At 35.8% G+C, this 22,383-nt stretch overlaps 1 protein-coding gene, 1 long non-coding RNA gene and 1 pseudogene across 3 annotated transcripts; 1 reads left to right on the forward strand and 2 right to left on the reverse strand.

The window, feature by feature from the left end:
* Positions 1 to 1,103: 1,103 nt before the first annotated feature.
* Positions 1,104 to 8,936, reverse strand: LOC114372640 (annotated as a pseudogene).
* Positions 8,937 to 13,239: 4,303 nt separating this feature from the next.
* LOC114387276 (14-3-3-like protein GF14 iota) lies at positions 13,240 to 17,025 on the forward strand. Its single transcript, XM_028347432.1, has 7 exons — positions 13,240 to 13,422; positions 14,699 to 15,005; positions 15,440 to 15,527; positions 15,637 to 15,746; positions 15,836 to 15,984; positions 16,355 to 16,401; positions 16,726 to 17,025. The coding sequence occupies exons 1-7, from the start codon at positions 13,350 to 13,352 to the stop codon at positions 16,729 to 16,731; spliced, it is 780 nt and encodes a 259-aa protein (XP_028203233.1). The 5' UTR covers positions 13,240 to 13,349; the 3' UTR covers positions 16,732 to 17,025.
* Positions 17,026 to 20,944: 3,919 nt separating this feature from the next.
* On the reverse strand, positions 20,945 to 22,130 carry LOC114387296. 2 transcript variants are annotated; one of them, XR_003661289.1, is made up of 3 exons: positions 21,768 to 22,130; positions 21,331 to 21,681; positions 20,945 to 21,232 (listed from the first exon to the last, which is right to left on the reverse strand). It is a non-coding gene; the product is annotated as an uncharacterized LOC114387296 (long non-coding RNA). The 2 variants fall into 2 exon arrangements; XR_003661286.1 differs by having other exon boundaries at positions 21,331 to 22,130.
* Between the last annotated feature and the right edge of the window lie 253 nt (positions 22,131 to 22,383).

Here is a 22,383-nt window from a genome sequence, read left to right on the forward strand (position 1 = left end):
TATAAAGTTATAAAATAATAAGAGAAAAATATAAAATTAATTCATTAATGCAAGTGAAGTATGATTTTATATTTTATGTGCTTTTATTAAAATATGTAACTTTACCGTAGTTTAAAATTTTTTATTTTAAAATTTGATATCATGTTAAACCTTTGCGTTGCAAGCCAAGATACTTAATAATTAGATAGAAAAAAGAGAATTTGTCCAATAGACTGGAAAAAAATTCCATATATATACTAAAATATAAACAAGTAATATGTTATAAAATTACTACATATTTTTATGCATTAACCATTAAAATTTTATTTTATTTAACTCTATTTTTTTATTTTTTTAAACATCAATTTTTAATTTTTAATGTATTACTTTTTTACAATTAAGTTTTATAATATTTTTACTTTTTAGATGTTATTTTAATTATTTTGAATTAATTTAAGAGAATAAAAATTCATAAAAAAATACTCAATAAAGCGTTATTGAAATAAATCTACAATATTAATCTCCAAATTCAAAATTGAGATAATTTTATATCAAGTCATTATTTATTTTAACATGTGTAATTTTAATGTGATTTAAAATATTTTATTTTAAAATTTATATTTCTTTTATGTCACATTAATTTTTTTATACTTTAAATTCTTATGTTTGTAAATATAAGTAAATTTCTCTTATATTTTTCTAATGTTTAGTTTTTCCTCACAAAATAAAATATAAACATATACACTATCATTTTTTAAATTATACTCCTTGAGGTTTACCCAAATTACACATAAATTGTTTTAAAATATGTTTAAAGACAGGCACAGCTCGTCTAAATACACTTATGATCGACTGACTAGTAACTTGTTGGGACGGGTTGCATGAACAAATGATACACAAAAGAAATCTTATTCATATACCCCAACTAGAAATGAACATCTTTCCTATTACAAATCTTTTTGTAAGAGCAATACAATAATGTCCGTATCAAAATCAGAAGTGAGAACTTTATAATAAGAAAAAAAATGTTAAAATGTCAATATCAAGATATAAGAAATGTTCTCACAATTCCAAATGTAATAAAACTATGACATTTTTCATATCCAGATCAGTGTTACCATTTTTCACCAAAAATTCTTTGGAGCAGGTATTGATCTTAGTCCTTCGTCTGGACTTGGAGGAGACCTAGAAATCCTCTCAAACCTATTTAGCTTTAATCTCATAGGAGGAACCTTACGTGCAACAGCCTGCCAAATCATTTGGACAGCGTCATTTTCCTTAGAAGGGAAGTGAAATTCTAGAAATGTTCAACCTCTTTCAACTTGTTCCACATTTGTGTCCACTTGATAGCATAACAAACACACGGGAGAACACAACAAGTAGAGGCAAAGACGTAGCAAACACAGAGGTGCCATTAGCAGATGATCACGCACAACAAGCAGAAATAGAGGTGCAAACAGCAAGCAAGATCAAAAGAAAGATTTCAAGGCCTCCTTACCTCAAGAATTTCATCTGAGCACTCATGATCGTGAGGGAATGATGCTGCAAGATTTGATGCTGGTAATTAGGAGACAATAATAACGAATTGGTGATATTCTAGATCACAAAAGGACAAATTTTGTTATGTAGAATTCAGTATATATATTACTATGTAATAATAGCATCAATCATCAATGAAAATTAACAAATTACCTTCTCTCTCTCTTTTCTTCTGAGGCATTGGTCCCTCGAAACCAGATCCTTGCATTCATAGCACCTATCATCTTGGTGCCCTCGTTGATCCTTCCATGGTCGATTCTTCACCCACCCTTGAGGATGCTATCCGTAAACTAACCATTCACCATATTTCCCTTGGCGAAACACTCCAAGCCGTGACCCTGAAACTTGACGTGCTCCTTCATCGTCTTCATCCTGTACTTCCCAATCTTGCAACACCTTCACCCTCACCACCTCCATCTTCTACTCCTGCCACCACACACAAGATAAAATTAGATGTACCTCGTTTCGATGGTATTGACCCCCTGGACTGGATCTTTAAGATCACCCGATTTTTTGAATACCATAAGACATCGGAGAACGAAAGACTTATCGTCGCGTCATTTTACATGGATGGCCGCGCTTTGGCTTGGTTCCAATGGATGATTGGAAATGGCCAATTCACCTCCTGGCCAACTTTCCTTAAAGCTCTTCAGACACGCTTTGCCCCTTCGCAGTATGAAAACCGGATGGGGACTTTGTTCAAATTGACTCAGTGTGGGACAGTGGCGAAGTATTTGTCCGCCTTTGAGGACCTTGCCCATCGCACGATCGGTCTTCCTCTGCCGTTCCTGCTCAACTGCTTTATTTCGGGCCTCACCCCCGAAATCTACCGCGAGGTTCAGGCTCACTAGCCTTTGACCCTCGTTCAGGCTGCTGGCCTCGCCTGCCTTTAGGAGGAGAAGCTCCTCGATGTCCGCCATAACTTACGTCCTCGACCCTCACCACCCCTACCTCCTCCTCCCCTCACACAGCCCCTTCCTCTCCGCACAGTTCCCCCTTCATCTTCCCCCTTACTGCCTTCACCCACTCGTCCCTCCCCTCCCACAGTGAAACGCCTAACTCATGAGGAAATTGCCGCATGACAAGAGCGTGGGCTATATTTTAATTGTGATGAGAAATACCATAGAGACCATAGATGCACCTCTAGGGTTTTTCTCCTCATCTCTGAGGACGAGGACCCCCTTTCTTCTCATATAGAGTAGCGCGACCCGCAACCCAAACCCGACCCTGTTCACCCATACCCGACCCAAATAAGTTTCAACTCCTTGGCTGGTAACGTCACTCCGGAGACACTCCAATTCATGGGGGCCATTGGCAACCATCAAGTCATACTGCTGGTGGATAGCGACAGTACGCACAACTTCATTCAACACCAGCTCGTGTACCATTTGGGCTTGCCAACTCGAAGCACCACTCCCTTGCAGGCCATAGTGGGAAATGGTCAGCAATTGGAGTGCAATTGCTTATGCGAAGCTATCACGATAACCATTCAGGCCACGCAATTCATGGTGGACCTTCATGTCCTGCCCATCGTCGGTGCCAACGTCGTTCTCAGCGTCCAGTGGTTAAAATCCTTGGGGCCGATACTTACTAATTACAACTCATTATGCATGAAGTTCTTCCATGCTGGTAATTTTGTTGAACTCAAAGGCGATACGGAGACTACCCTGAACTCCTTATCCTCATCGCAATTTCACAGACTCCTTCACATCCAACCGGATAGTTTGTACTTCCATGTGGCAGTGCTCCACGATGAAGGATCACCGGGGGTTGCCATGGGCATCTTCCCTGTCCTCCAAGCTCTCATCGATAGGTTCCATTCTCTATTCCAGACCCCTGACCACCTCTCACCTGAAAGAACTACTGATCACCGAATCCATTTGATACCACAAGCTACTCCGATGAATCTGCGATTGTACCGTTACCCTCATTTCCAAAAGCAAGAAATCGAGAACCAGGTTGAGCTCATGCTTCAGAAGGGCCTCATACAACCCAGCATAAGCCCCTTTTCGTCTTCGATGTTGTTGGTTAAGAAGCGGGACGACTCGTGGAGGTTTTGTGTGGATTATCGGGCTTTAAATGCACTCACCGTCAAGGATCGCTTCCCCATTCCTACCATTGACGAGCTTCTGGATGAGCTCGGAGGTGCTCGTTGCTTTTCAAAACTGGACTTGCTCCAGGGATACCACCAAATTCATGCACGCTGGAGACATCCTGACAACCGCTTTTCGAACTCATCATGGCCATTATGAGTTTCGAGTAATGCCATTTGGCCTGTGTAATGCTCCTTCTTCCTTTCAGACCACCATGAATTCACTTTTCCGACCTTACCTCCGATGCTTCATTATTGTTTTCTTCGATGATATCCTCATTTACAGCGCTTCGTTTGAAAAACATCTTACTCATTTGGAGGTCGCGTTCCAGGTATTGCTTGATCATTAATTTGTTCTAAAACTCTCTAAGTGTTTTTTTGCACAGACCCAGGTTGAATACCTTGGCCATTTGGTATCCTACGAAGGTGTGCAACCTGTCACTTCTAAGGTCGAGGCCATCCAACAATGGTCGGTTCCTCAATCTATCAGGGCAGTGCGCAATTTTTTGGGCCTCGTCGGATTCTATCGGCAATTCATTAAAGGATATGCCTCCATAGTAGCTCTTTTGGTGCAAATTGCCACTCTGGATCGATTTCACTGGTCAACACAAGCCCAAACATCCTTCGAGCACTTGAAGCAGGCATTGTCGGAGGCACCAGTACTCGCCTTTTTGGATTTTGCCCTGCCTTTCACCATAGAGACTAACGCTTCCGGGGTTGGTATGGGAGCAGTCCTATCCCAGCAAGGTCACCCCATAGCCTTTTTCAGTAAGCCTTTCACCGCCAAGCTCTTTAGTGCGTCCACCTACGTGCGAGAATTATTCGAAATAACCATGGCGGTCAAACGGTGGCGTCAATACTTACTAGGACACCCTTTTCTAATCATCATTGATCATCGGAGCCTTAAGGAGTTGCTCACTCAGGCAATTCAGTCACCGGAGCAACACACTTATCTAGCGCGACTGATGGGCTATGATTATCAAATCATTTATTGCTCCGGAACCCACAATCAAGTCATGGACGCACTATCCCGTCTCCCTGAGCAGCCTCGCTCTTCACTAATGACGCTCTCAGTGCCATGTCTTACCTTCATTTTGGAGCTCCATCAGCAACTAGAAGCTTGTCCTGTTTATGTCGACCACAAGAACGCAATTCTGCAATCACCAACTGCACATCCCAATTTCACCATTACTAATAATTTGGTTCTTCACAAGAGGCATATTTGGCTACCGCGAGGATTTCTGATGATCCCCACCCTACTCACAAAGTATCACTCCACTCCGATAGGAGGTCACATGGGCATAGCCAAAACTTTTGCCCGCATAACAAAGAATTTCTATTAGCCAGGTCTCCATGAGTATGTCACTCGCTTTGTTTCCCAGTGTGTCAATTGCTAGCAAACTAAGTACGAAACAAAGAAAATCGTAGGGTTGTTATGTCCATTGTCAGTGTTGCATCGTCCATGGGAAGACCTCTCCCTGGACTTCATCTTCGTCCTTCCCCCTTATCATGACAACACGGTTATCCTGGCCGTGGTTGACCCTTTTTCTAAAGGAATTCATTTGGGAATGTTGCCCACTTCGCACACTGCTCACACCATGGCCTCTTTATTCGTGGATACGTAGGAAAAATCCACTGGTTACCTCGAAGCTTGGTCTACGACAGGGATCCTCTATTCATGAGAAAATTTTGGCAAGAGTTATTTCAATACAATGGAACTCAGTTGTGGATGATCTTTACCTACCATCTGTAGAGCGATGACCAAACAGAGGTCATGAACAGGGTGATAGAGCAGTACCTCCAGGCCTTCACGCATAGTAAACCATGAACGTGGGGCAAACTACTCCTCTGGGTTAAGTGGTCCCACAATACCTCTTGGAACGCAGCAACAGGGTCTACCCCATACGAAATCACTTTCGAGTGCAAACCATTTAATTTTCTCGATTACCTTGCAGGCTCATCAAAGCTTGACGCAGTGGAGGACATACTTACAAATAGAGATGAAACTTTCAGAATCATCAAGAAGAAGCTCCTTAAAGCTCAGACCACTATGAAGTAGGTTGCAAACACCAAACGTCGGGACGTGGTGTATTAGCCAAGAGATTGGGTTCTTCTTAAACTTCGGCCACGCCGCCCACTCTCGACCAAGGATTCCTCAGAAGTAAAAGGCAATTTGGCAAAGCACTTCTATGAACCCTTCAAGGTGTTGGAGCGCATTGGACCCGTGGCATATCGTCTGCAACTCTCGAAGGGGATTCGTATACATCCAGTCTTCCATTGCTCTATATTGAAACCATTCCAGGGCTCCCCTAAACTCGATGAAGTTGTTCAATTGCCTAGCCAATTCTTTCAGAACCAACCTCGCATCTCTCCTCTAGCCATCTTGAACTATCGAAGGTTATCACCGTCGGGACCATGGGAGGTGTTGGTGCAATGGCAGGGACTCTCCCATGACGACACCTCATGGGAAGACTAAGGTACACTACAAAAAGAATATCACCTTGAGGACAAGGTGATTCTGCAAGGGCCACCGGTTGATAGCATAACAAACACATGGGAAAACACAACAAGTAGAGGCAAAGATGCAACAAACACAGAGGTGCCATTAGCAAATGATCACGCACAACAAGCAGAAATAGAGGTGCAAACAGGAAGTAAGACCAAAAGAAAGATTTCAAGGCCTGCTTACCTTAAGAATTTCGTCTGAGCACTCATGATCGTGAGGGAATGATGCTGCAAGATTTGATGTTGGTAATTAGGAGACAAGAATAACAAATTGCTGATATTCTAGATCACAAAAGGACAAATTTTGTTATGTAGAATTCAGTATATATATTATTATGTAATAACAACATCAATCATCAATGAAAATTAATAAATTACCTTCTCTCTCTCTTTTCTTTTGGAGGCACTAGTCCCTCGAAACCAGATCCTTGTGTTCATAGCACTTATCACCACTCTTTTTTGGCAATAACCCTGATGAAGTTTATTAGAAAATTTTCTTTGATAGCATCACTAGTATAAACAAATATGCAGAACTCGGAGTAATCAATGACATCTTCATATGGTAGCTCAATTTTATCATCGATGATGACAGGGCCACAATAACTAGCGATGGCATCGAATAAGCGGTTCAATGAAGGGGTGTCACCGGCTATGTTGAGGTAGAACTTGGAAGCATGCATGCCTTCTATTGCTTTCTTGATTCCATCTTTCCCAATACTTCCAAAGGAAAAATGCACATCCTTTTCATTTTTCAGAAGATAGAACAACTCTTGTCGCGCTAAACCTCCCTGATCAAAAGGAAAAGAAATTCAAGATAAGCATAATTAGTACTAGAAGATTTACAATAACTCATGCAACTTGAGCTAAACCCCTAAATTACAAAACATATGTACAATTTAGACTAGTGAGAACAAAAATTATAACAGAACAAGACACAAGACAAATACTTAAAGTGAATATCATTTTGGTTTAACTTGGAATTGAATCTGGCATACAATCGATGGAAGTGATTACAAGACAAACTACATTGATTTTCTACTTATAACAATAAAAAGCATACTTCACAATTCTCCCTCTTATAATTGTTTCAGAACAATTGCATAACATTATGTAACTAAGATGACCAAAACATCAATATTTTTATTTATTTTAGACAAGGAATTTCTCCTCTGGAAATTGATATTGCATCAGACCAATATTTGTACATAAAATTTACTAGATATGGCACCATAATTCCCAAAGAAAGATATTCTTAAGAAAAGTTCCTCCTGCAGTACTTTAACTTAGTTGGGCAAAGATATGATCATTAGCATGTACACTGTGTTGGAAGCATGGAGAAGCAAAGAAACTTATGATAGAACATATTTCGTGACAAGAACTTGGTATTAAACCAACCAGTGTAGACATCAACTCAGGGATTCAAATTTCACCAATTTCAGACTCGTTGAACCACATAATACTCTAATTTAGCTAATATGGATTCCTTCGTTATTTACTCTATATTGTTATGATTTAATAGCCAAGAGGCAATGTAGCAGACCTTCATGAAAGGATGCAAAATCGTCAAAGATTGCTCCTTTAAGATACCTATCAAGTGACTCTTATAGAATAGGGACCCCATTAGCCCCCTTAAACACTATTTAATTATAATATAGAAGTAAAATGTTCTCTAACTTAATAAGTTCTGGATGTCAATGAAGAATTATCTTTTCTAAAAAGCTATTAAAAAAAGCCAGAACAACCAAGATATGAATAAAGAATAAGAAGAGCATACATCTTTTCTATATATTGCCCCTTGGAAGTACAACAATGTTGGTCGGCTATCGAAGTTGGAGTTGTCATTGACATAGGAATTGATTAAATGTTTATATGGTGCAATCACATCCTTTTCAACATTAGCTATATTTGGAGGATACCTTCCAAAGTCTGAAAGAATGAAAGTAGCAGGCCACAACTTCATTCTTGCATCCAACATACTTTTGGGATGGTGTGCTAAAATCAAATGATCATTTCCTCCTGATCTCTTCCATTCCTCTTGCGTTGTCAAATACTTCACTAACTTTTCTTGCAGTATCTTGTTTCTGCTCTTCTTTACATGAGGGCTACCTTTGGAGTAGCGGTTATAGCTCAAAGATGAAAAGAATGGCACAAATATAATATTGGCTTCACTAGAGTTTCGAACTCGGATTACAGTCCTAGCCTTAGAGGCTTGAGGAAATTCTGAAGCAAGAATATCCAATGAAAGCCATAACTCTATACTATGTTGCAAATTCAAGCCCCCAGGGTAACCAGGTATATTAGTTCTAACATCAGGCCACACACTATTTCCACTTGGTTTCCCATCTAGGAGTCCAAAATGGAATTCTGGTGGTAAATCATACATGAAAACCTTAAGAACAACCTCATCATGTTTCAGTAGTTTTTCTTTCCCATTGAGAGTTTTTGTCTCACTTGCCTCTTCTACTACATCTTCATTATCCACAAGGATCGCCCGATTCCCAAACATAGATTCAACATTTTGCTTCTACATATGAGGCTTTGAACCATCTAAGGTAGAGAAAAGCTTTGAATTGGGCAACAATTTGTGGTCAAAGAAATGAGAACTACTCGTGGATCGCAGAACAAAGAACCAAGACATGATGAACAAAACAAATGTCATTATGAAGAGGAAAAGCAACGACTTTCTAGAAACAATCTTGAGGAAAGAAGCATTATTTCTCTCAGCAATTGTTATAGTACTCCAATTACTATTTCAACAATTCACACACCACTATGCACTCCACTATTTGGCACAATCATAAATCATGGTTAACTTTGCCATGTCTTAAGAGAAATTGTACAAACTACAAAGACAATGAAGAAGGGTATGATCATACACAAACAATACAACATGAACCTCCAAAAGTGAATAGTTTTAAAGAGGGCATTAATAGCACCATTCACTATTCATTGAAATTACCAACCCGAGATGTGATGAGTGATTACTAGCTACATAGATAAACAGTGTGTTAAAACCCAATTGAGATTAGAAACAAGGAGATCCACATTTCCTATCATCTCAACATAATAGAAACAAGAAGAAGAAAAGAAAGATGTTGCTTTAGTGGTGCAACTGTGGTTGTTGATATAAAAAAATAGACTATCTAGTTTTTGTGACAATGTGTGTAGAGTTGGAATGGAATGAAATGGAAGAAGAGAGCAAATGAATAGGGTCTAACAATGGAAATGGACTTCTAAGCTTTGAACTCCACTATTTTGTGTCACTTATTTATTCCTTTTTACTTGTTAGGAATCTATCTCTATAACTTCTACAAAAGTTTTGATGTGACATCTACTGTTTATAGAAAATATTTATTTTTAATTCAAATATTCTTCACTCATTTATGTGTTGAATTTTTTTAAAAAAAATATTAAAGTTGTTATATTTATTATTTGATTATTAGGATCTAAAAGTATAATTAAGTCTAATAACAATAATAATATTGATAAATATAAATATAGTTAAGGAAGTAATAATATGAATCTACTTATGGACCGTTTGGAAAAATAGGTAGAGAAAACAAAGAGAAACTTGATCCTAATCTTATCTGTCGACCGTAAAATCAAAGTTGTTAAAGAAAGTGTGATCCTAATCGTGATTCTTAACCCAAGAACAAAGTGGAGCTCTCACAATAAAGAAATACTTAATTTGATTAATCTACAAATTTTGCCTTGGAATCTTACTAGAGGTTCCCATTTATAGGCTGAAAAACATAAGATGAAAGTATCAAACAATGAGAAAAGCAAAAAACAAAGAAGATATAAGATTTCAAAACAAATTCAAAACCCTTTGTCAGTTAAACAATAAGAAAAGTATACAAAGAATTTATACTAGTTTGTCTCAATCTCAAGATTACGTCCAGCTCTTGGCAACCACCAAGTTTTCGCTAACTTATCAAAGTTACAAGTATTATTCATTGTAACTTCTGGCTCTTACACTTGCAAGCTCTATCCCAAGCTTGATTTAAATCCAATATTCTTCGTCCTACCAAATCACTGCTAGCTCTAAACAAATCAACTAGATTTGTTGGAAAATTGCACACTAATTAACAAGTATGATCGTCTAACAGATGAATATATCACTCACACTTTTAGTCTTTTTATCTTTACAAGAATTTACAAAAAGCTTTATAAGAAAGAATGATTTGCGTAGATGATTTGTGTCTTTTTCTTCAAGGTTTCTTTTAAATATATCCTTCATCTTCAAGTATCTGTTGTCTTTCAACGATTGGATTCTTCACTCTATTCTTCATCTAAGGTCTTGGGTCTGTTGGTGCATTTAATGCTACATTCCTTCTTCATGCAAAGTACATGCTAATAGTATAATGTGTATTGTAATTTAGCAGGAAAGTCAATTCTTTCTTCATAGCAGGTCTATAACAACAGAGCCTGTCTTTTGATGAGGATCAACATCGTCTAGACTATAGGCTTCATTTATTCTTCATAAGACTTTGATAGATCATAGGAAAATGTTTTCTGCATGAAAGAATATAAGACATTGAGTATTAAATGAAACTCTTAAATGTACTACTTTAATGTTATATCAAAACTCTCATGAGTGCATCGTTTGAAAACTTCAAATGCATAGAGACAGATCATAATCTGATAGCATATCAGACACAACTTTTATCATTTGTATTTATTTGCATCTAATAAAAATAATTTGAAGTCTTGATTCATTTTAAGACATAAATATCTTTTGACTTAACACCCACTAACAATTACTTCCTACTAAGCTTGTATTTTTCACCAAAATTTACTTCCCAATAACCATCATAATGGATTAGAAAGCCTAAAAACACTAAAATCTAGCCTAGAAAAGATGAAAATATGTTAACTCATTGGAAAGTGAACCAATTTATCTCAAGTAGTAAAGTACTCGGAAGTTTGAGTGTCAAATCCACAAGAACTTTGTTTGTACTTAGATTGATGCAAACCCAATTTGCAAGCAAGAGATAAGTAAAAGAGATAAGAAATTTAAATTAAAAGATAAAGAAAGATAGAAGATAAGATAAAAATTTAAATCAAAAGATGGTAAATATATAAGATAAAGATGATGATTAAAGGTAAATTCAGAATTTAAAATATGTCGGGGCCTAGAATGTCTAACTACCCTTGATGCAATGTTAAGATATTTCCTTATTTAATGTTATTCCAATTTCTATCCACATTTACTAAGACACTCAACCCCTGATCCCTTAGGGTGAAGAGCCTAATTTATGTATTCTTTCTCTCAAATCCCTTTGCAAGGATAAAATAGTAAATCACATGAAGCATGAAGATGTATACAGAGACAAAACAAAGTCACTCTGTCCATAGCAAACCTCTCATGGGGTTGATATGGATAGAAGAAGAAGAGAAATGGATATAGGAAAAGAAGGGGATAATGGACATAGAAAGAGGGTTTTGTTAGATTTCATCTTAAAACCAATTGGCATTAAGTGAAGTTGCCCAACAAGTATATAAACTGCACTCTAAGGAGTAAGGCAGCCGATGTGGGACTTGGATATTTCCCAACACACCCCCTCACGCACAACACTTATTGGGCTTGGTGCGTGAACAACAAATGGTGGGTGCTCGTCACAGCGGAAGCGAGGGCGAGGTCCCAGGTTAGAGCTTGCTCTGATACCATCTTAGAATGAGTAATGTGAGAGGCCTAACTCAACCCCAAAAGTTAGTTCAAGGGATGAAGGTTGCCCCTCACTTATATATTCTAATATGGGATTACTTTTAGCCGATGTGGGACTTGGATTATTTCCAACATACCCCCTCACGCCAAGCACTTCTTGGGCTTGATGCGTGAACAACAAATGGTAGGTGCTTGTCACCACAAAGCGAGGGCTAGCGGAAGCATGATCCTAGGATCAGAACTAACTCTGATACCATATTAGAGTGTATAATGTGAGAGACCTAACTCAACCCCAAAAGCTAGCTCAAGGGGTGAGAGTTGCCCCTCCCTTATAAAGTCTAATATGGTTGTATTGTTAGCCGATGTGAGACTTGGATTATTTCCAACACACCCCCTCACGTCAAGCACTTCTTGAGCTTGATGCGTGAACAACAAATGGTGGGTGCTTGTCACCACAAGCGAGGGCTAGCGGAAGCGTGATCAAAACCCGCTCTGATACCATCTTAGAATGAATAATGTGAGAGGCCTAACTCAACTCCAAAATCTAGTTCAAGGGATGAGGGTTGCCCCTCACTTATATATTTTAATATGGGATTACTTTTAGCCGATGTAGAACTTGGATTATTTCCAACAGGTTTCCCCTATTTAACATGTTCAGGCAGGATCTATTCATTAGAGAGCTTTGAGTCTCGAGTGTGTCCTTTACTTCCTACTCCTTTTATAGGCCTAAGGTAGTTTAATTTTTACGCAACTTTACGCTAAGCGCGCTTTTGGACCTTTTTGTGGGCCTTCTTCCCACTAAGCATAATATATTTAGAGTGGAAGAAAAATTAAACATGTGTTTGATATATTTGAAATTATAATAATAGATTAATTTTTTTATTTAAAAAAACCATCAAATCAAATCACAAATTAGTTTGGTTTGATTTAAATTTAATGTTATATTTAAACTAAACCACATATTTATTTTTAGAGAAAATTATAATGAAACTCTCTAAATTTTACATGAATTATATAACATTTGATAAGGAGGTAAATGTGTAATTAGAGTAAAATTGAGAAAATATTAGTAGAATTTATTTTTTATTTTATATTTGGTTCGTATCACACTTTTTTACAACATTTGATAAAATGACGGAAACAATTTTACAATGACAAATACAAAATTTAGACAAGATAGAAATCATACAAAAATATTTAGAAAAATTAGAAAATATCTAAAAAAGGGTAATTAAACCTAACAAATATAACAAGAAGACAATCCTACCATAAAAATAATATAAACAAATAGCAAAAATTACAGATAAGCAAGCATTGTTCTCTTCTGAGTCGATCACGATTTGCGCGCTTCGTCTTTCAAACTCAGAGATCCAACGGTTGAGATTTCGGTCTCCCTTTGACCTCCACAACATGCTCCCATCTTTGGCCACTATATAACCACTCCACCCTTTTCTATTTTTCTTCTTCCTTCATTGCATCGTTGTTGTTCCCTTCTTTTTTCTTTCTCCGCCCCTTTTTTGTTGTTCCTTCTTCTCGTTCGTCGCTTTGTGATCTCTCTCTGCAACCATGTCCGTCGAGAAAGAGAGAGAGACCCAGGTTTACTTGGCCAAGCTTGCCGAGCAGGCCGAGAGATACGAAGGTCTTGTTACACTTACCCTTCTTTTTTTTCTTTTTTTTTTTTAATCTGATTTCTTTTTTTGTTTTTGTTTTTGTTTTGAATGAGTTGTTTTTTAAAATGTTTTCTTGATGGGGTTTGTGTTATTGATGCTGGCATTGGTCTGGATCTGTTTGTTGGATCGTTTTCTGGTGTTTTTTTTTTTTGTGGATTGGTTGGAAATGTGGGTGGATATGTAAAAGATTTGATTTTGAGATGTGGGTTTTGATTTTTTTGTGGATTAGTTTGTGGATTAGATCGTTTTCTCTGCGTGACCCTCATTTATTTGTTGAATTGTAATTTGTTTGGATTAGACTTATGCTGTAATAGTTTTTCTTTATTGTGGCCTTGTAGTGGATTTTAATTTTTAACATGTTAATCGTTGGATTTGATGTTTTGTCAGGAAAAAAAAAAAACTAAGGGTATGCTTGATTTTTTATTTTCAAAATTTGTTTTTAGTTTTCATAATGTAACTAGATAAGGTTGCTCAGATAGTTGGTGGAGGGTAGGCAAAGGAAAAATGGAATTGAAGGAGAGACTGAACTTGATGAAAATAGAAGAAAATGATAAAACATCTCCATGCTGTTTCTGTTTTTGGTTACACTTATTCTGGGAACAATTTTCAAAACTTATTTGATTTTGGATGAGAAATTGATTGATGAATAATGTGAAATTATTTTAGAGAACAATTTTTAAATTCAAAAAGTGAGAAGGGAATCAAATGGGTCCCAAGTTTCAAAACTGAATAGGGTTACCAATGTGTTGTCATGGGGCCAATGGGGGAGACACTGTCTAATTCATGATTTTTTTGGTCAACAGAGTGAATCATAGAAAATGAAATGCCGTTTTTTTTTTCTTTTGCTCTTGAACCTGTCCACCTCTATTTGATAAACACTATTTGCATTTCTAACTTTTTGATCGCAAGAGGCCGATATGAATATGCTTCAATTTTTTTCTTTTACCTTTTGAGTGTCATCTTGTTGCCCGATTAGGTGAAGAACTGAAGATTAATTTGTTTTAAATTTTATTTTGTTAATTTTGTCTGATATTTGACCAGGGTTGAGAAAGCCTGATTTGTGCTCAGAATGTACAGTATGTGAGCTTAATTTTTGTTGCATAATGCATAGTGCATGCCAGTTTGCTTTGAATTTACAAAATGCAAATAGATAATATTTTCATCCATGTAGTCAATTCCTCAGGCTTGGTTTTTTGTTGTATTAACACAATGATATCTCTCTGAAACTTAGTGTTTATTATGCAGAAATGGTTGAGTGTATGAAGAAAGTAGCAAAACTTGATCTTGATCTGACTGTGGAAGAAAGGAACCTTCTCTCAGTGGGATACAAAAATGTGATTGGTGCACGAAGGGCCTCTTGGCGCATAATGTCCTCAATTGAGCAGAAGGAAGAGTCTAAGGGAAATGAGCACAATGTTAAACTGATCAAGAGTTACTGCCAAAAAGTTGAGGAGGAACTCTCCAAAATCTGTGGTGACATTCTGACTATTATAGACCAGCATTTGATTCCTTCTTCCGGATCAGCAGAAGCTAGCGTTTTCTACTACAAGATGTGAGTCATGTTGCTACCTTGCTGTGCTACTTGCTTGATGAATTCAATTCATTTCCTGGTTCTTTCAGTGATTACCATTATCTCCATATTCTTTTTTTGAGTATGTTCTAAACTTGAGTAGATATAATTGGCTTTTCTCATTAAAGTCTAAAAGAAAGTTATCAGGACAGATCTGGTAAGCATAGAATCTGTATGAATATGATGATTTGATTACTTATTTTCTGTGTGCTGCATGTACTGTTTTTCCACACGGTGGGTAGAACACCCTTAGCTTGAGTTGTTCTTAGTTCTATAGGGACTCCAATGCTATGAATGAGTCATTGGATTTGTGTGTTCAAATTCTTCTCAACATTAATGTTGCACAGCATCTCTTGTTGGTTACCACATACTTTTCTTTGCTATCCTTGATTTCCTTTATTCTTCTTTTGATCCAGGAAAGGTGATTATTTTCGGTATCTTGCTGAGTTCAAGACTGACCAAGAAAGGAAAGAGGCAGCTGAGCAGTCACTAAAAGGATACGAGGTACATGCTTGTCTGTTTGATCTTGTGTTTTAGTACTAAATTAGTTCATAAGTTATTTATATTGTACACTATACCGTCATTTGATTTTCGCTAATGTTTTAATTATCAGGCTGCTTCTGCCACTGCAAACACAGATCTTCCATCAACACATCCAATCCGTCTTGGACTTGCACTCAATTTCTCTGTCTTTTATTATGAGATAATGAACTCTCCTGAAAGGTAAGTTATTGATTCTCTCATTCTTCGTGGATCCATTTAATTGTTTTTGTTGCTAGCTCTTGTCTGAATATCATTACTGAAACTTACAGGGCCTGCCATTTGGCCAAGCAAGCTTTTGATGAGGCAATTGCGGAGTTGGACACCCTGAGTGAAGAGTCATACAAGGACAGCACTTTGATCATGCAGCTGTTGAGAGACAACCTTACTCTCTGGACTTCCGATTTACCAGAGGATGGAGGTATGAGAATGATTGAAACTTGATATTAGATGCATTTGAGTTTTGCATAGGGAAAGCAATAAATATTGCACCGTATGTTGCTGAATAATGATGTCTTAGAGGCAGAAGTGATTGATGTACACTTTGTACAATATCATTGCAACTGTTATCTTCCACTCACTTAGTCCCCCTCAACCTTGTGAAACAATCAAATTAAGATGAATAGAAAATGAAAAAAAAATAAAAATTGCATGCTCTTGGATTGTTTATCATGAAGATCAATGTCATTGTTTCAAGAGTGGTGTCTTCAACTGAGTCACTCCTAATTAACTGCATAATTATGTTTCTTGTTATTATTTGGTTTATAAACTAAAGTGATGCTCTCGTGCAGGTGAGGACAACATAAAAGCTGAAGAAGCCAAACCTTCTGAGCCTGAGGTGTGTGCATTATAAGTTTTGGCTTATGCTTACATGATTTTCTCGAGAAATTTGTGCAAAGACATTATATTATAGTTGTTAACTTTTAATACTTAAGAATGTGTAATGTAGAAAATAAGTAAATTCTTGTATATGTAAGAATGACTTAGGGTCTGTTTGGTTTGAATTTTTTTTTTCTCATTTGTTGGTTTTTCAATTAATTACAAAAAACATCACCTTTTTTTTCACTTAAGGTTTCAAAGATTTGTGTAAGAATAATTTTTTCTTTAACGATTGTTTATAATAAACAAGGTTTCTTATATTGACATTCTTCTACTTTTGCAGCATTGATGTGATTCAGTAGTCAGAAATCTAAGGTACTCCCCAAGAGGGCATTTTTCAGCTTTTCTTGCAATGGATTTGGACCGGACAATAGGGACTGTGGTGGCCATTTCATAATTCTTGTTCTCTCTTAATATCTTTACCAAAGCCAGAAGATCTGCACCCTTTTTTTTCCCTTAAAACTTTTTATTTTTATTGCCTTCTCTGTTTTAAGTGGTCAGTTAAGCAATGAACAATTTGCATTTACCCTTATAAGCATCTTCTTATTCCTTCATTCATAATGTTTGGCTTTATTTTGCTCAAGATATTTATGTTTCCTATACACTCCTAGATAGTACACAACACAGAACAATGGTTTAGAATTCGTGATGTCTCCTGACCTGAAGATTGCACCTTGCACCTAACATGCAATCTCTCCCCTCAAAATTTCTACCAAACAAAAATAACCCCAAGGTTCCAATGAGTAATTTTTCTTACTTATTAAATGGATTAAATTAATCAACAATAGGCACATTATATTTAGTTACTTCCTCGTTGCTTATTTCTTTTTAGAAAATAATCATGTGCAAAACGTAGAAGTATGAAGGTAACTGTTGAAAAGTGCTAGCACACATTTTCTAACACCTGAACACACTACTATTTGTTGAAATTTATTTAAAACAAAAAAATCAGTAAAGACATTTAATAAGTGAAAACTAAAAATTGTGATTTTAAATAAATTTTAATTAATAATGAAGTTTGTTCAGAATAATGTTAAAAAATGTGTTATTACTTGTTAGTATTATTTTTTCTGTGGGCGGCAAAAATTTTCTTGAGTATATAGCATAATTTATATATTCAAATTTAAAGTTGAGATATTACTTAAGTTAATACTTTTGCCTGAGTTGATTCATGAGTGCTCGATGGTGTTGCTAGTTCTCATTGTTATTTATACTCCTTTTTAGAACCATATTCATCAATCTGAAATTATCATTTAAAATCATTTTTCTGTTAGTCCTATACATAGTTTTAAATTGCCGTCGCTGTCTAAAAGTTTGATCTCGTTCAACTTTTCATGTGCCGTAGCACCGTATTAGAGAGGGGTGCGTGGCAGCAAAAGGAGAATCAATTTCTAACTTGATTAAGGTGGGAAAGAAGTTTTGAGCTTCATGTGGTAACCTTTTTATCTGGAACAAAATTTTTCTACTTGTGTCGAGTGTTTAAGTTCATTGTTGGAAAATTTTATTCACCTGTAATTGATAGAGTTGTGAATGTGATACTCTCGATGCTTGCTTGATTTTTTTACATATGTGCTGAAATTGTGTTCTGCTGTGAAGATTATTGTGATATGAAGCTGGTGACATTATTAGATAAACTTTGGATTTAAATTGTTATTTTGCGACTGATAAAAAAAAATGTTATTTGCGTGAGGGAGTAGGACTGTAGGAGAGTGGATTAACCACGGTTTTCAATGAAAAACCAATGATTAATCTCTTTGATACCGAAATTCATTTAAGGATTGATTTCTCTCCATTAATATTTTTCATATATAAAGTCAAATCGAAACTGTAAACAAATGTTAATGGACAAAATTTAAAACCAGTTCGCTCACTAGAAGACCCACTTTGTTGGATTAGTGTATATTTCCCTTCTAAAATTTTAATCAATATAGAAATCACATAATAATATTACTATTATTATAAGAGGTAGAATAAATAAGTTTCAACCATCTCCTAAAATATTTAAACGTGACATGTAACACTTACATATATTAAGTGTATCACACTTTAGTTTTAGCAGGCGCACGTAAACGTAAATAAATAAATAAATTGCTGCGATTGAACTTTCATTTTGTCTTATGGACAACAACTAATCTTTTATGTTAAAGTTGATATCAAGAAAAGTAATTAAACTGTTACCTCTGGATAAAAGGATTTGTTGAAAAGCCCATTATTGAAAAATTGAAATTGTATTGAAAGAAATGAATTTTTTCTTGTTTTTTTTTATCGATAAACATTAATAGTTAGTTTTTGTTGGCAGCAAGTTACAATCTTTTCCTCCTTATCCTCCCACACCTTGATGAACATCAACTCTAATAAGACTGATTTTAATCATATCATGGTCTATTGGACGCATGATCCTGGAGTAGCTACACCCTGTGATGGAGTGTGAATCTTGTGGTGGAGGCCAAGGAGACCTCGAGGGTTGTGACTCCATGTCGTGATTAAGGCAATTGACGCACTATCATTCGTGATGGATCACTGTAATTTATCCACAGTATAGAGCATTGCCACGTACTCTTTATCACCAAAAGCTTTTACCGTTCTAGCTTCGATTGATGATTCACCTAATGCTATTACCATTCTAGATTAGGTGTATTAATATGATATAAATTAACATGCTTGGCTCTGTTGATGAGGATATTGAAGTTCAAAGACTGGCACAAGGACCAGGAGATCTATGATTAGAGCTAAAGTCAGAGAGGCTGAGGATATCCCATAACAAGTGATAGCAACAATTCTTAAAGCTATATGACATTGAATTAAAATTATTTTGGCATAATAATAATTGAGACTCATGAGTTGGAGGGTATTGTTGCTGACTTTCTTTTTAGAATTAAATAAAATTGTTTTTCTTTTATTTTCGTTTTCTTTTCTTTTATTTATTTTAGTAGTTGATAGCTTGGAATCTGTTCATGTGCACCACTATGAATTAAAGTATTGTGTTCATAATTGTAGTTAATGGTGTATTTAGAATAATTAAGGATTGTCTGCTCTCAGTGCATCTAGAAAGATTGACTCTCTACATTCTAGGTTTCATGCTGAACTCATTTGTATTTATCAAGGACTGTTCATCACCCTCTTGCCGTCTTCCTTTAGCTTATCTTCCATTGTTGGAAGTAGCGCGTTTCACTTGTCATCAAACAATCCCCTAACCAGAATCTTGTCATCAGTGGAGACAGTAAGAGCTCCTAACTATGCTACTATGTTGTTTAGAAGTTCTCCATGGAGGTGAGTCAGCATCCATGTATTCATCTATTGTGTTTGATCTCCTCTCATCATTTTTGTATCCATCCATTGCATGTGAATATTATATGTAATTTTATATACTTGTATGAATTGATTTTATTTTTATGGTGATTTTATGCTAGATTAGGTCCCTTTGTTTGCTTTGTTACGGCATAATGCTTTGATCACGATTCTCTTATAAATGAGTGGTAGTTTATGCAAAAGCAATTGCAATTCTTTCAAAACTTCACGGAGCCAAATAAGTTGAGCTGCAGTGAATGCAATACTCCAGTATTCAGCCACAATAAATGACTTGGCAACAATTGATTGCTTCTTACAAGACCAAGAGGTGGCATTAGGACCAAAGTAAATAATGTGGGGTAATTATTTAACACACCTCATTATTTGTTTAGTGCATCCCAAGTGTATCAGAGATTGTCCATAATATAGGCAGTAGTGGACTTATCAGCTGAGTCACCAGCCCAAATTACGCGAAGGTGAAAACCAGAAGAGGAAATTGCTTGGGGCACCCAGCAATTTCTGAAAATGTCGAAAATACCCTTATAGTTGTAAATAGCAGGTTCAATTTTTCATTTCTGCAGTGCCATTTCCCCCCCCCCCCCCCCCCCCCCAAAATTTGCATGACTTAGTGTAAGTTATTTCCGTTAAGGACGGTTTGGAAGCGTATTTGGTCTCTGATGGTGTACGTGCATTTGTGAGTAGTATACGGTGAATTTTGGTCGATTTCCATCATCGGAGTGCAAAAAAAAAAATAATTTGACGTATGTACAGATTGAAAATCCGTATGGGCCATACAGATCAGCAATCCGTATAAATCATACGGATTGACAATCTGTATGATATGGCCATACGGATTGTCAATTCGTGTGTACGTCAAATTTTTTTTGCTTAATACTGGCCATTTTTACAAAATAATTAAAAAAATATTTTAATGATTAATTTTAATTTAGTTATTGGTTAAATTTAGTCATTAATTTTAATTTAGTAATTGATTAAATTTAGCAATGATAAAAAAAATTTCATATAGTCATTAATAAAAAATAATTTATTTCAAAAACATGACCAATTTTTTTCAAAAACAATGAGATAATATTAGACATGACAAAACAACTATTATATATAAGAACATTGTTGCAACAAATTTTGAATCAACACATGATAAAATAATTATTATAAAACAACTATATAAATAAATTGTTTAGAAGTAATTACAATGTTCATAATAATTAAAATGTTCATAATAATTGAAATGTTCATAGTAATTAAAATGTTCATAAACATGGCCAATAAAGCACACGGTTAACATTGGGATCAATGAATTAAAAAATTATTTTCATGTCAGCTGTCAAGGACAAGGTTTGGCAGAAATGTTTCCATCCAGCTCCAATTTTAAGTGTTTTCCTCCAATGATTGAACACAAGCCGGCATTTTACAACGTCCTCCAAGTGCAAATGAGTCCAGCTTTTGTTTTTAAGAAAATAATATATACTACTTGGAATGTCCTGACAAATAAAGAAATGTTATGTCAACAATTTATGTTATGAAATTTAAAACTTGGAAAATAAAGAAATGCTAACAACTAAATTATAAAGTTGCTTACCAGACTGTTACAGGTAGCTTTCTGCCGAGTGAGATAAACCTTGAAGGTGACAGAATCTGGCACTTGATGGTATAAAGAGTGTCATCTTGAGAATGATCTGGGCAGACAACTGGTCTTGAATATGATAAGAAAAAATGCACTCTTACCATAATGAGTTAAGGATACTAGATGATCTCTAGTCAGCTGGTAAAAATCTCGTAGTGTTGTTCACCCTACTACAATGGCTGGTTGGTCCAAATCTTTATTGTAGACAACATTATGATAATTTCCGTCCTTGTCAACCAAATGCCATATGCCGTCAAGTACGTCCTTCCACCTGAGAGCATATACCTTACTAACTTCACCGAAAATCTACATTTGACATCACAAAATAAGGTTGGTTAGTTACACGAAATAACAGAAAAATCAATAGTTAATTAAATCAAAATGAACATGACCGGATCCCTGGCGTGATCGATCTGGAAAAAAAGTCTCTAGTGGAACCGTTACATTCTGCATCATGTTTGCCATTTCCCTCCATTCTCCGTGCTCTTCAATTGTTAATTTTGACATAATTAACATTCAAGCAATTAATAGGCATTCAAGCAATTAACAAAATTAACATTCAAGCAACTATATGTTAATTCTCATTGGGCACAGTCGCAAGAAGCTGCTCCAGTTTCTCATTGAGGTTGATCCAACGTGATAACGACGGACGAGAGCGTGGCATTCTGAAATATATTTGACAAAGTAATATTTTACTATTTTTGTTCTACCAACATTTTCCTGTTTCTAATCTAATTTTTCTTTCTCAAATCTAATGTTTGTTTTAAAAATCTAATCTAAATTGTAATCTAATCCTACTTTTTCGTTACAAATCTAATAAATAAATCATTCATAAAAGCAATAATAAGCAAACTAAAATCAATATAAATATTTAGAGTTTTTCCTACTTTTTTCTAATAAAAATCAATTTTTTTTTTTAAAAAAAAAACCCATAGGGATTGTCAATCTGTATGACTTTTCACTAACAATTTTTTATTTTTTATTTAAAAAAAAACCCATACAAATTGT

Source organism: Glycine soja, chromosome 2 (assembly GCF_004193775.1).
Source record: "Glycine soja cultivar W05 chromosome 2, ASM419377v2, whole genome shotgun sequence".
In the NCBI taxonomy this organism is placed as follows: Eukaryota; Viridiplantae; Streptophyta; class Magnoliopsida; order Fabales; family Fabaceae; genus Glycine; species Glycine soja.

Excerpts from the sequence above, each read along its gene's own strand:
- LOC114387276 (XM_028347432.1), top strand. The coding sequence starts at position 13,350 with ATGTCCGTCGAGAAAGAGAGAGAGACCCAGGTTTACTTGGCCAAGCTT. Across the intron at positions 13,423-14,698 it reads GCAGGCCGAGAGATACGAAG|AAATGGTTGAGTGTATGAAG; the intron begins GTCTTGTTACAC and ends TTTATTATGCAG. Across the intron at positions 15,528-15,636 it reads AGTCACTAAAAGGATACGAG|GCTGCTTCTGCCACTGCAAA; the intron begins GTACATGCTTGT and ends TTTAATTATCAG.